Source organism: Rhinolophus hipposideros (assembly GCF_964194185.1).
Source record: "Rhinolophus hipposideros genome assembly, chromosome: 10".
Classification (NCBI taxonomy): domain Eukaryota; kingdom Metazoa; phylum Chordata; class Mammalia; order Chiroptera; family Rhinolophidae; genus Rhinolophus; species Rhinolophus hipposideros.
The window spans coordinates 74,634,699-74,650,341 of record NC_138056.1 but is presented as its reverse complement, the minus strand read 5'-3'; the positions used below and the strand labels follow the sequence as shown (position 1 = coordinate 74,650,341).

Sequence of the window (15,643 nt, the reverse complement as noted above, 5' to 3'; positions counted from 1 at the left end):
AAATGGATCCCTTTCAACACAAATTGGTATTTATTAATTAACTTGCTAGCTGATAATGCTAATCATGGTTTCAGTTTGACCTGGATATTCCAGAATTAGTACATGTATTTACTGTATTATACATGGGTATGGGGCATTGTCCTTGACACCATAAATAATGCAATAGTGACCGTGAGGTGTGGGAAGGGAACTAAGTTTTTTGAGTGCCTAATATGGGCCTGTACTTTATCTCATTGGGTTCTGCTAACAGCCCCACCAAGAGGGTATTATAATTATTATTTTACACATAACTTCAGAGAGGTTAGTTAACCTGACTAAATTCACATAGCTGGAGAAAAGAAAGACTTAAGAGTTGTCTTTTGCAAGTGACAGAATAAACAATTAAAGGAATGCGTTGGTTCAAATAATTGAAAAGCTCAGAGGGAGGGCTAGCTTCACATGAGGCTGGAGGTAGCTGCGATATTCATGTTACCATGAACGTGGTTTCTTTTTTGTTCTCTTTAGTTTGCCTACCTGGAGTTGGCTTCTTCCTCAGGCTCAACCAGGGGCCTCCCTGCAGCTACAAGCCCCCTGTCATGGTGCCAAAATGGCACCAGCTGTTCATTGAAACACTATATAGCAGCTTCTTGAATAATGTTGTTTCATTAATACATCGATAAGATGATATAGGAACTTAACTTGTTTATTTCAATTAGCCTGTAGTAAAATTGGATTGTTATGTGTCATCTTGCTACAGTTCCAAGAACCTATGGGCGACATTAAGTGAGGACTTACTAAACCCAAATGAACACCACACTGTCTTGGGGAAAAGAGGGTCTCTTCTTGTAGCTCTCACATAATTTCTGAGATCTGCTCTCTCATTGGCTTACATTGGATCACTTTTCATTCTTAAATTATTTCAAACACTGAAGGACTGACATACTCTTCCCACATTGGGCCTAATCCTGGACCTTGAGGTGGAGTCAGTCTCATAAAATTTGCAGGACTGAGAATAGATGCAAGTGAATTGCCTGACACATAGTGGTATTAGCTGGAGAATGCCACCATTAAGTAGATAGTGGAGCCAGGATTGCATATAAAGTCTGCACCCTTTAGGCTATGCAACAAAACTAGCAAAACATAATCGCTGCTTTTAATCTACAACTGACGTTTAATGGATAGAGGTACACTAAGCAGCCTACAATGCACAATACAGATCCCCCGCAAAAGGCATGATTCGACCACAATGTCAATAGTGCTGAGACTGAGAAACCTTGTTCTGTGTGGTCTACCTTCCTTCAGTTCAAATGCACCAAAGTTCTTTAAGCTTTAGAATCTTTGTGTTATTTTCACTGTACCTGGAAAGAACCCCCCCCCCAATCCAATTATAGCTTTGCCACCCCCTTCCTCTCAGCCAAAGCCATTTCTCTTTCAGAATTAAGCTCAAAGGGTACACTCGGAAGGGAAACTTTATCTCTCAGATTAGTCAGCCCCACCCCCTCTGTTGCCCTCTTTTACACTTTAACTTTCTTGCATTTATCATGATTTCAGTCAGCTATTCTATCTTTTACATCAAGTGAAAACTCCAGGAAGGCAGGGAATATGCATCTTTTGTTTTCCCCTTTTTGCCCTGAGTACTTAGCACAGAGTCTGGATGGTATTTCAGGGGAGGCAGTCTGTGCCTCTGAGCAAAAGTATGGATAGGCTAGGCATTTTGGGGGTGTGGTGAGTAGATGAGTTAGGAAAGATTTAGTGTGGAAGCAGGAGGGAAGTCTTCTGATGTTGGATCTAAAGAATGTACAACTTATTTTTTTCTGAGTTTCAGTTGGAAAGTGTATACCTTCTGTGTATAGACAGTAGGCAAAGCAGGTTAAATGATTTTATTGTATTGGATGATTAGTCAGATGTGCCTTGTAGAAACAGCCTGAGGCATCATTTCCTTGGGGGTTCAGTGCACTGAACCCAGAGCCAGGTAACCTATAGTCTAGAGCTGGCCCCAACTCTACGGTAGTTGTGCTTTTTCGTTGTGTCCCTCTGGACTTCAGGTTATTTGTAAAACGAGAGAACTGAACTAATGGATCTGTGCTGCCCTCCCAACCCTAACATTCCTTCCTTACAAAACCAGAGGAAGTATTGGCTAGTTGAGGTCAAATCTTATGAACCTTCTATTTTTTAAGAATTATAGGAGGAATGTTATCTAAAAATGCAGTTTATGTGCCTCAGTTCATAAATAATTAGTACAGTATTATGAAAATAACTGAATCCTATGATAATTGGGAATTTTGATGTGTCCCAGAGTTTCGCATTATTTCATACATTTCATATAAATATAGGAGATGAGTAATAGATATTCTAATCTCAGGATAGATCCTAAAGTTAGTGTTTTTCAAATCCCTAGAACAAACTTTTTTCATGAACTTTTCCTAAAGAGTGAAGGGTAGTATATTCATCAAAGCTTTGATCTAGTTGAAGCATTTATTATTTTATTTGTGTGTGTGTGTGTGTTTGTTTACTAAGTATTTATAGGTTGCCAGGGGTCTGTTTAGTGCAGGGTATCTTAACCTTGGCACTATTGATATTTTGGACGGGAAAATTCTTTGCCGTGGGGAAGCTGCCTTGGGAATCTCCAGGTCTACTGAATAGATCCCAGTAGCAGCTCACCATCCTGGTTTTGAAAATAAAAAAATATCTCAAGACATTGCCAGGTATCCACTGTGGGGCACAAATGGCCCCAGTTGACAGCCGCTGGTTTAGTGCAAAGCAACCCTTTTTAGCTAAGGCATACCACCCAGATGGGTGCCAATGTTACTGCTTGGTTTAAATAAAGTTAAACCTTACCAAAATGAATCTAAATCCCTCATCGATCGTTAAATGCATTCTCTCTGTTTTGTATAACTGCTAGATGCTGTGGGCATATTCTGAATGACGCACGCAGTCATTTCCTTATGTAGGCAACAGTTCCTGGACGATTTGGATAAGTTGTCAAAAGAAATGCAAAGAGAGCAGAGTCTGGTGATTCACTTTTTAAGTTCCCAACGGTATCTCTTTACTTTCAAGTTTAAATAATTCTCTGAGTCCTGTTCTGTTATAGGGTAGTGATAGTGAATCTCTGCTGTTTTTGTGGTGATTGATACGTATGTTTTAGGTGGCCTTCTAAGAGATAACTTTTTTTTTTTTAATGACCATTTCTCCATCCATTCCCTCAAGGATATGAGGGGTTTTGTCCTTGGCATTTTTCAGGTTATAATAATTCTCATTCTGATCATTTGGTAAATAAATAAATAAATAAATAAACAAACAAACAAACAAATAAAACAGCTTCTTTTAAAAGGAGGCAGAGGTGGAGCTATATAAGCCTTATATATAATTGGTGTAGGGGGCCAATGCCAGATGGCTCAGTTGGTTGGAGGGCGGGCTCTCAACTACAAGGTTGCCGGATGGACTCCCACAAGGGATGGTGGGCTGCGCCCCCTGCAACTAACAACGGCAACTGGACCTGGAGCTGAGCTACACCCTCCACAGCTAAGATTGAAAGGACAACAACTTGACTTAGAAAAAGTCCTAGAAGTACACACCGTTCCCCAATAAAGTCCTGTAAAAAAAAAAAAAAAAAAAGATAATGCCGACCTAATTGGTGTGGAGGGTGGATTCTTTTTCTCAAACAAAGAGCACAGAATAAATAAGCTCTAAAATGGGTCAGTGTGATATTTACTTCTGCTCTCCTTCTGCTTAAAATACCACTATAGTGATCACAGGCCCAGACTAACAATTTTTTTATCTAAGGCCTAGGTGTTTTTTAGGCAAGCCTGTATTACACAAAGTAATTTAATATAATAAGTCGGCCTCCTGAAAGCAAACATAAACCCAAAGAAAGTACTTTGCTAATTTTAGAGAAAAGTTTTTTATTCTGATCTTGTTTAAAATTAATATTACTATTTAGCATTATCTTCACCTTTAAATCCAAATAGACAATCTCATCAGAAATAGGCCTGAATTTTTCAGATAGTTTACTTTCTTTAAAAAAGTGTATCTCATTTCTTCCAGTCAATATGGAGTAACTGGGACTGGATTATATTCCCACCTTAAAGAATTAAAAAGCTGGACAAAATACATACACACACACAGAAAAAAAAAACACAACAACAACAACAACAACAACAAAACAGTATTCATGACATTGAACACTAGGCAATGGAAGCCAGTGATCCCTGAGAGATAGGAAATAAATAAGATGAGACATATGATTTCCTTGGTGTGTTGCCTTGGGAGATATCGAGGCTATGGTACAGGAGGGGCAAACCAAGAGGAACCCAGCAACTTCCTGAGTTGAAGAGATGGAGCTCAGAGTCTGTGGAAACCAAGGAAGCTAAAGGTCACAGACAAGAGTACCAATGAATAGAGAGTTCCACAAAGACTACCAGAGCTCTTCTTAAGGGCCTCCTATGTGTTCTACAAAGTACTGATTGTTGTTTGTATGTGAGAAGACTACCTGAGCCCAGTGGAGGAAAATCCTGAAAGGATTAGAGGGAAAGGTTCCTAGCACTCACACAGGACTTACAAAAAAGCCCATTCCCATCAGGAAGACTGAAAAACTTCATAAAGCATGGACATTGGATATACCGTGCTTCCCTGAAAATAAGACCTAACCAGACAATCAGCTCTAATGCATCTTTGGAGCAAGAATTAATATAAGACCCGGTCTTATTTTACTATAAGAGCAGGTACAATATAATAAAATATAATATAATTAACATAATATAATATAATATAATATAATTAATATAATATAATATAATTAATATAATATAGTATATACCGGGTCTTATGTTAATTTTTGCTCCAAAAGACATATTAGAGCTGATTGTCCAGTTAGGTCTTATTTTCAGGGAAACAGCGTAGTACTCAGAGAGTTCTTGCCTCAGTAGTGGGGAATAGTTAGCCCTACCTGAAACACTACTCAAGACTTTCCTAACAAATCTTAAAAAGCAAGACTTGAAAGGAACAAACTGTTTCCAAGTAACTTGACTGCATCCCAAGACAAAGCTCAAGAATATTTGTAAGAATATAAAATATCCAGCACTAAACGAAGTCAAATTGATATCTAACATCCAACCAAAAATTACTAGCCATACAGAAAAGCTGAAAAATATGACCCATAATAAAGAGAAAAATCAATCAAACTGAAACAGATGTTAGAATTACCAGACAAGAGTAATAAAACAGTTATTTAAACTGTATTCCATATTCCTAAAATTAATTTAATACCTGAAAGATAAAAAGAAATCCCAAATTGAGCTTCTAGAGGAGAAAATAAAAATATGTGGGATGAAAAATATACTGGATGTAATTAACAAAAGATTAGACATTCATAAATTTGAAAACATTGCAGTAGAAATTATCCAAAATAAACAGAGAAAATAATGAACTGTGGAAATACTTCAAGCAGCCTAAAATACATGTTATTGGAGTCTCTGAGAAAAGAGAGAGAAGGGTAAATAGAAAAAAATGTATCAAGAAAAACATGGCTGAAATTTTCCCAAACTTGATGAAAACTATAATACACACAGATCCAAGAGACTGGACAAGCCTCCAAAACAGGAAATATGAAGAAAACAACTTCAAGGGAAACCATAATTAAATTTTTCAGAACTAGCGATAAATAGAAAAATTTAAAGCAGCCAGAAGAAAAAGATACACAGATGCTCCTTGACTTACAATGGGGTTATGTCCCAATAAACCCTGTGTAAGTTGAGAATAGTGTGAATCAAAAATGAATTTAATACACCTATACTACTGAGCATCATCCTTAGCCCCACCTACCTTAAGCATTCTCAGAACATACAAGAGATGGTGGCAACTCAGTGTACTGTAGAATATGTTGTTTACTGTTGTGATCCATGCGCCAGGATTTCAAGAGAGTATCTATCGTAGCACATATTGATTGCCCAGGAAATTATAAAAATTCAAATTTTGAAGTACAGTTTCTACTGAATGTGTATTAGTTTTGCACAATCGTTAAGTCAAAAAATTGTAAGTTGAACCTTTGTAAGTTGGGGCCCATCTGTATTACATATGGAGGAATTAAGATAAGCATGGCACCAAATTTCTCATAGAAAACAGTGCAAATGAGGAAAGAGTAGAGCACCATCATTAAAGTACTGCAAGAAAAATATTATTAACCTAGAATTCTATACCTAGCCAAAATATTTTCAGATATGAGGGCAAAATTCTGGCTTTTTGAAACACATAAAAAAGCTGAAAGGCTTCATTACCAGTGGACCTACAGTAAAAAGGAAATGTTTAAGGGAGTCTTTTAGGTAGAAGTAAAATGATACCAGATGTAAATATGGATCTACAGAAAAGAATGAAGATCACCTTAAATGGTAACTTCATGACCCATACGTTGGACTTCTGCTATCTATCTTGCTACATCGTGACTTGGAACATGAGGGTGCTTCTGAGCCAGCTTCAAGTTTTCCAAAAGAAATATGTGACAAGATACCAGGAGGAAAACAGTGATAAGAACTTGGTCCCTGACTGAGGAAGGAAAACTGAGCTGCCTCACAATCTGGACCACTCATGCAGAAACTGTTACTGAGTCTACAGTGTTTAGGTGTCTATATTTTAGGGTTTTCTGATACGTCAGATTGACCTTTACTTTAATTAAAACAACTATTTTCAAAGCTATAAAGTTGTGCCTTGTACATTGAGATCTTTAATCTACTTGGATGTTTTTTTTCCACATGAAGACACAGTTGATCCAGAACCTCCTAATAGGAATGCCATCTTCTTCTCACTAATCTAAAATGCCAACTCTGTCATATATCAATCACCTCTATATGCAAGGAACTTTTTCTGGGCTATTTGTTCTATTAGTCTATGTCTCTATGCATCAATATTATGATATCCATGCTCTGGTTAAATATGCTTATACAAAGACTTGATGTCTCATAGGGCAAGTATTTCAACTTTTTCCTTCTTTCTCAAATGTATCATGGCTCTTTTTAGCATATTGAATTTTCAAATAAATTTTAGAGTCAGTTTTCAAAGAGTAGGTGGAGAGGTTATTAGGAGCTGCAGCTAGATACATTGTTTTCAGCCTGTCTTATTATGGGTTGATACATGCAGAAGTCTCCAGTCCAATGACAAGGGTTAGTCTAAAAATGACTTTTTTATCATCAAAATGATAGTGGCAATAGCAGACATGGTAGTGAAGGGCCGACACTGCCTACCTAGTGGGTATCTAGGGGTCAGATCTCCTCCTCCTCTCCCAGAGTTGCCCACATTCCCCTAGAAATAAGCATAGCATTTTTCAGTTGGTCACCATTAGCTTTGGTTATTTTGGTGTAGATCACGTGGCTACAACTTCATCACTATAATCTTATTTAAGTGTATATTAATTGCATAATGAGGACTCTTTCAAAGCATGGGCCAGACTAATATGTATCAGATTCTCAGAGAGCAAAATATACAGCACTTATCTTACCCTTCAGGGTTTTCAGTTGACTCTTCTTGACAGACTTAAGAGTTGAATTCTCTATAATTCCGTTTTAATACTATGTTGGGGAATTTGGGAAATTTATTCAACATTCATCATTTACTATTGAGTGTATACTTTTCTCTTAGTACAGAACTAAGTGCTGAATATTCAGCAGTAATGAATCCTTCTCTCGTGGGAAAATCCAACATTTAAGTGAAATAAACAGAAATATAAATATTTAATTTATAATTCTGTTTAATGCTGTGGAGGGAAAAATAGAGTTTTATGTGAGTGTAAATAACTGGAGGGAGAATAATACATTTTCCATGTATTAGAACATATTATGTATAAATGAAACAATTTAACTTGTAACATAACCAGATTTATGTAGCAAATTAAATGTAGTTATTTTCCTATAATAAATCCGTTCATTCATTTATTCCACAGCATCCATGTTCATCCAGATATTGGGTTCACACAAATGACCAAGACTCAGTCCCTGTTCTGGGGAGTTTGTAGTTTAACAGTTCACATAATTAGCAGTGGGTCTCATTAAAATAATTGCATACCAAATAAAAACATAAATATATCATTTTTCTCTTGTTTTTTTTTCTTTTATTTTTTAGATGAGGATAGGCATTCACTCAGGCTCTGTGCTAGCTGGAGTTGTTGGAGTAAGAATGCCACGATACTGCCTATTTGGAAATAATGTCACTCTGGCCAGCAAATTCGAATCGGGAAGTCACCCTCGGCGCATCAATGTCAGCCCAACCACTTACCAGTAAGTGTTCTCTGGTCACCTCCCTCCCCCCCACCCCCCGCCTTGGCACCGCCTTTAGCTAATGTCCTGTTATTTGTAAGACCCTGTTCCTTTTCTTGATCTTGTCATTTTCTAAGATGATATGATTAGGTACACCCCGTCTGAAAAACAGCAATTGTGACAAAACTTTTACTTGCACCCTGAAAGAGTACATGAAAACCTGACTTGACTGAGAGGTAAATACAGGTTTGTCATTTTCCACAGTCTCTGTTCTTCTCAGATATACCTGTTTAAAATACAGGAGAACCAGTGTTAAAGGTCTGCATTACACCAGAAATTCTAATAGTTTCAAAGTGTTCCTCAATGTTTATAAAAATCAAAGGAGTAAGACAGAGATGGTAGTTTGTTTTTTCTTTTGAATAATGAATGTAAATAAGGACTCACTCACGTGAAATATATACTAAGTACAGATTAAAGCTTCAAACTCAATTTATCATGTTTGACAAATATACACATTTTGACAATTGAACTCATCCTTATTTTGTGCCTGGTAGATGTCATCTTACTAGATACTAAGTTCCATATGGGCAGGGATCATGTCTGTTTGGCTCTTCATTATATCCCCAGAATATTTAGCACATCATAAGCACTCTATAAATATTTATTGAATCAATGAATAAATGCATTAATATGATGGTCTTCTCTAGAATAAAAGACAGTATGACTGTCTCCTCCTGGTTAGACTTTGGCTTTATGCCAAGCATTGGTGTGCAAGCTCTTTTTTATTTTTAGCAATTTAAAAAGAATTTTCAATTGCAGTTGACTTTCAATATTATTTTATGTTAGCTTCAGATGTACAGCATAGTGGTTAGACATTTATGTAATTCACAAAGTAACCCTCTTGATAAGTCTGTTACCCACCTGGCACCATATATAACATTACAATATTATTGACTATATTACCTATACTATAATTTATGTCCTCATGACTATTTTGTAACTGCCAATTTGTACTTTTTCATCCCTTCACCTTGTCACCCAGTCCCCATAGCATTATTTACAATAACCAAGATATGGAAGCAACCTAAATGCCGATAATGGACAATTAGATAAAGAAGATGTGGTACATGTATACAATGGAATAAAAAAAGAATGAAATCTTAACCATTTGTGACAACATGGATGGACCTAGAGGGTGTTATGCTAAGTGCAATAAGCAAGCTCTTTAGTTAGTGCCATGATTAAGATGACTTAGAAATGACATTGTAAAACTACAAAGTAGAAATAGTGACCACTGACATTTTTTATTAACATGGCTTCAAAAGAACCCCTCAAGCAGAAAATTTACATATATAGATAACAAAAGTTGATTGTAATAATAAACAAAATGGAGATACTTTGAAGGTTTTGATACCACATCTATACAGAGGGAGATGAAAGACAAGTATTTCCAGATTCCTGAGGAGCAGATGAGTAAGGGGACTGAAATTATAAATATGAAATCAAGAGAAAGTTGCTTAAGAACTACCTGTCATTTTTAGGGTACTTATATAAGAATTTGCCTCTTAAATTTCTCCTAATTTCCTGACACAATTCTGGGCATAATACAGATGATCTGACAATAATTTCCATATTGACTTGAATTTGGGAAACCTCTCTAGATCAGTGATTCTGACACTTTGTGTTCTAGACCATGAGTTGAAGAAACGTTTCTAAAGATCAACCAGCTCACCTAAATCTTTTTACCGTGTTATGATTTTTCCCACCATGATGCTTATACTTATGTTTCATGGTTGTGTGACTTAGTGTAGATTTACAACTGCCGTGGAAGCTCAATTTTTAAAAATGACTTGGAAAGAATGAATCAACCGTGGGAGGAGCTCATGCCCTGAACTTAGTCATCCTAGCTGTAGCCGGCTTTGTTCACATGTGACCCATAATGGAGCCTTGCAAGCACACAGGGTCTGTGGATTTGGTTACTGTCCCTGAGTTTCCATAATCTTGTTCACATTAATTGAGTTTGTGATGATGGTTGATCAATAGGTCTGAAGGAATGAATCATTGCAACCATTGCCAGCACTGAAACATTTTGTTCTGTTACTGTCTGCACTTGCCCTCCCCCACCCCTAAACAAAACAAAATACAAAAATGGAGCCAAAGGTAGACACATTCAGCTGCCAGCAAGTAGATTCTAAAAGACAGCTTCTCTGATTGGTCCCAAATCTTGTAATTTCTACTAATGCTTTATAAATGTATTTTCACACTTAGTCTATCTGCAAAATAACCCTTTTCCTCCCTCTCTCCCTGTGTTCCTCCTTCCTTTCCTTCTTTCAACAAATACTTGTTGAGTAGCACTATATTCCAAGTACTATGATAGACACTAATGCTACAGCAATGAATAGTGTAAATATGACCTCTGCCCTTGTGAAGGAGACCACAGACTAAGTGGTAGGTAAATAAACAATTACGATAGAGTAATGTCTAGGTCAAGAAACTCTGATTAGAGTATTAGAGCATGAGGAGGAATGGGCTAAAATGAGGATAGAGAAAGAAACTGAAGTTAGACCAGCCAAAGCTGATAAGTCAAGTTAAGGGGCTTCAAGATAACCCTAAGAGCTATGAAGGACATTTAGAGTTTTGAGCAGAGGAGTGACTTAACCAGATTTATGCTTTCAAAAGATCACTAAGGTTGTAGAAAGGAGACCAGATTAAGAGGGGGGGAGGGTGATTGAGAGCAGATAATCTTATCCCCATTTCCTTGATGGAAGCCAATTATTGAGACCCTAGAGTACTAACCATTTGCTACTTCAGCTTGTCTTCCCATGCTTCAGAAAAGTGGGTTGGACACAATGACCTTTGACATCCATTTTAATCTGGGATTGGGATGCCATTAAAAACACCTTGGCTCCTGGTAAGTTTCTAGAAACTTAAAAGTAGGTATATGATCTCAGTGGGACAGGGTTTTCAGATTTTGGATTGGTTTGGTGCCTAAGTACTTTCTGTTCATTTCATCTATGCATCTTAAGACAGTTCCGCCACGTATAATTGTTGCATTCCCAACTCTACAGGTGATTTTTGAACCCACAGTTGTACAGTGTACTCCCCTTTCCCAGGATGCTCACAGTGAAATGCCAGGATTGACTTCTGAGGGACATTTTCTATTAGGAGACAAAATTGCACTTTCTTATAGCAAATAAGAATTTGTGAAATGAAACTGAATTTTAAGCTCATGGAAGCTTGAGATTTCTAGTTTTCTTTTCTGAGTTAAATCCTGTAGAATGTCCAATATTGTCTGGTGATCTTGAAATCTTCAGAGAGGTTTATATTCAATTTATTTTTAGTAAGATTATATGATTGTCAAACTTTGAGAGAGTGGATTATTTGGATATTATGATAAAGTGAAATTATTTTCTGAATAATTTATTCCAAATACAGTTAGCTTAAAATATTTAAATAGTTGATTTTAAAAAAATAAATATTTTGAAGTATTAAAAAGTTAAAAAAAAATAGTATAATACCCATAACCCCCACCAGTGGTTTAATATTTATTATATTTGCTTCAGTTATTATTTAATCAAAATAAATAAAACAGTTCCTTTGGAATTTTTCCTTTCTTTCACTGTGACAAATACCCTAATGAATTTGGTGTGTTTAAAAGTCCATTGTTTTATCCATTAACTTTCTCAGATATATCCATAAAGAATACAATTTTATTTTACATGTTTTAATTTCTGTGAGTGATATTTGTATGAACCTTTCTCTAACTTTTTTAAATTTCATGTTTTAAGATCTATCCATGTTGAGTCATATGTGTCTAGCTCCACATTTTAGTTACTATACAACATTCCAGTGTATGACTACACCATATTTTAATTTTTATTCATCTATTTCTCTGTTGATGAACACTGAGAGTTTTACCCCCCTACTTTTTTCTTATTACAAAGTGTGTTCCTATGAACATTACTTACCTGTCATTATGTTAGACGACTTTACATTTCATTTGATGTAATTAATTGAGTTTCCTATAGGTTATTAGAATTGAAATGATCAGATCTTATTAATTCATTTGGATATAAGGAATAAAGATTTTAAAATCAGGGCTATAACTTTTATATGATGACCTTCATTTTTTTTTAGATTTAGTGCATGAGTCATCTTATTGCATGCAATAATGCCCAAGGACCATTTCCTCCTCACTTAGAGCACTTTATTACTAGTTTTTTTCTGGGCAAAACTAAATCTTCAGTGAGTTTTTAATTTTTCGTGTTTGATGTTTTTGTTTTTCTCCAATAAATGTGATGTTTGCTCATTTACTCATCTTTGTTCCCATTCATCTAAATTTTAAAATAATGTGCACATTACAAACAAGTCTCTTTTAACATCAAGCTACTGATATGTGAAACTGAAATAATTGCTTATACTAAGGACAGTTTCAGCAATTTTGGAAATGGCATGAATAATCAAATGATTTACCTGAACAAATCATTAGTTGTATTTCCTTGCTATGTGCAAACTAAGAATGTTGAGACTCTTTATTTTGAATAAAATTTTCCTTTAACTTTTAATATTTTTGCTATTCTCATTTTATAGTTGATCTACTGGACTTTTCATGATGCCTATTTTTCACTCACTGGGAAAGGCCCCTTCTTCTGTTAACACCAAGCTAACCATTGTTATATAAACCACTGTTATATAAACAGCTCACCATAACAGGAGCAGGATAGGGGTAGTGGTTACGGGCACAAACTCTAGAATCAGAGTGCCTAGGTTGAAATCCAGGATTTAAAACTTATTCTCTGTGAATTTTAGCAATTTAGTTCTTTGGGCAAAGACATCTTACTGATGTCTTTAGTTATTAGCAAAGACATCTTACTGATGACTAAATCATGATCATGTGATTAAAAACTGACTGTGTTCTTGGCAAATCCTCCAATTTAAGAAGAGGTACATAATTGCATATGTGTTAATTATGTAACCACAAACTTTGTGACTTAAATGACACAAATTTATCTTGCAGTTTTGTTGGATAAAAGTCTGATATGAGTCTCAGTGGGCCAAAATCAAAGTGTCATCAGGGATGCATTCTTTTCTGGAAGTTCTAGGAGATAAAGTTTTCTTCCCGTTTTCAGCTTTTAGAGACCACCTGCATTCCTTGGTTCATGGCTTCCTTCCTCTAATATATAGCCAATAATATTGCAACTTTCCGCCACGGCTTTCATTGTTATGCCTTCTTTTTCTGACTTTTTTTCAGAAAAAGATCTACATTTAAAGACCCTGCGATTACATTAGGCCTATTGGATAATCCAGGATAATTTCTCTATTTCAAAGTCAGCTGATTAGCAGCCTTAATTCTCTCTGCAACCTTAGTTTGTCTTTGCTAACAGGTGCCAGGGATTCTGAAATAGACATTTTTTTAAAGGGGTGGAGTGTTTGCCTACATCAAGGGAAAAATCTAAGGGCTGAACTCTGCCTACAACTAGAGTCCCAATCCTACTTATGCTCCTTCATCTTTGCACTTGGCCATTACCCTATCCTGCTCCACTGTCCGTCTCCTGGTTTGGTGACCTGTTTATATAAAACAGTGCTTAGAAGGCAGCTTGCTTTTAACAGAAGGGGGTTCACAGTGAAAGAAAAATAGACATTCGGAAATGTGCAGAAATGCATCAACTACAAAATGAGTAAAGAAAAGCAAGCCGGTTAGTTAAACATACTTTTTCTTTTTAACCTATCAATTATGTAAAAAGAAAAATCTGGGGAAGAAAAGAACTTTTGCAAGCTGAGTGCTCTGGCTTGTAAAGGATTTTTGTTGGAACTAAAGATATCAAGTATTGAAAAGAGAAAGCTGCCACAGGGCTGTCCTAGTCATTTTGTGCTGCTACAACAAAGCACCATAGCCTGGGTGGCGCGTAGGCAACGGAAGTATATTTCGCACTGTTGTGGAGCCTGGAAATTGGAGATCATGGTTCTTGCATGGTCAGGTTCTTATGAGAACCGTCTTTGTGATTTCTCCTTTTATCTTCATGCAGTGGAAAGAGAGAGAAAGCAATCTCTACCATGACTCTTATAATTGTATTCATGATATCTTCACCCTCGTGTCTTCATCTAATTCTCACTTACTCCCAAAGGCCCCACCTTCTAATGCCATCACACTGAGGGGCAGGGTTTCAACAAGTGGATTTTGAGAGGACAAGTACATTAAGTTCCTAACGATGACTGAATTATATTTCTCTATTGAAGAAGCGGTAAAGTCCTTGGTATCAGGAGGAGACTAAGAAGCAGCCCTGAGAAACATGGAATTTTGATAAAGATAACTGCAGTCCCCTCATTTTGCAGTCTCCCTCAGACATAGCTACCCCTATATAATCTCTAAAAAGCTGGGCACTCAAGAAGTGGTAATATTTAATTTGCAGCTATATTTAGACCACTAGAACCAAGCTTAAAAGTCCACGAACGACATTGTTTAGGCTAGAGTTTGGTATATAAATTCCTACCCTAGGAATCAAGAGAACTGACCTTCATCTTGGTCCAGATATTAATTTGCTGTGTAATTTTTGGCAAACCAGGTAATGTTTCTGGGCTTGGTTTCCTCATCTCTACAATGAGGGAAATGACCTAGATGATCTCTAAAATTTCTTTTTGCTCAAAAATGTCATGATAGTAATAGCAAACATTTATTGAACTTATACTTTCTAAGCAATTTATCCACATTACCTCATTTAATCTTCACAGCAAAGCTGTGAGTTAAGCATGGTTATTGTCTTTATTTTTCAGGGACTGAGACTTAGGAAGGTTAAATAAGTCACCAAGAACACACAGCTAAGTAAGTGTGGGAGTCCAAATTCAGATTCATAGCTGCCTTATTTAGAGCCTTAGTTCTTATCCATCGCCAAACTGACTTTTGGGTGATTAACTAATGGTAAGGAATAGTAATTTCTGAATATCACTTGCCTTGATGTGAGGATTTCCTCTGGTAGAGAACAGTAAAGAGAATAGTAGGGAGCAAGCAAGGAAGATTCCGTTCCTTTCTCCTTGCAGGACATTTGGTCCTTTTCAAAATATCCACGGAGACATTTGGTCCATGCCAACTCATCTACCTAACCCCATGTGCAATTACGAGCTAGGCTACAGAGGCAAGAAGGGTCATCACTGGCAAAACAGCCACAACACAATTATTGGACTAATAAAGCATGACAGTGTTTTTAATGTATTAATCCTGTACACAAAAAGTATCAATAAGTGCTATGGACTAGTTTACCCCAGGGACATTCTTTAAGTGTGGACATTTTTAACAGAACCAAACATCAAGGAACTTATGGTGTCTCCCAAGTGTCTCCATAGATATTTTGGACAGGTCCAAATGTCCACTCATCTCCTTTCCTGTCTCTGTACATATAAATATGCCCAGGTTGCGTTTTTTGCTATCC

General features: G+C 36.5%; 1 protein-coding gene across 1 annotated transcript in view; it reads left to right on the top strand.

The window, feature by feature from the left end:
* The window catches only part of GUCY1A2 (guanylate cyclase 1 soluble subunit alpha 2), a 284,653-nt gene that overhangs the window by 256,395 nt on the left and 12,615 nt on the right, over positions 1-15,643 (top strand). The window contains exon 7 of the mRNA XM_081065007.1: positions 8,086-8,240. Within this exon, the coding sequence (XP_080921133.1) occupies positions 8,086-8,240 (155 nt within the window). The remainder of the gene's footprint in view (positions 1-8,085; positions 8,241-15,643) is intronic.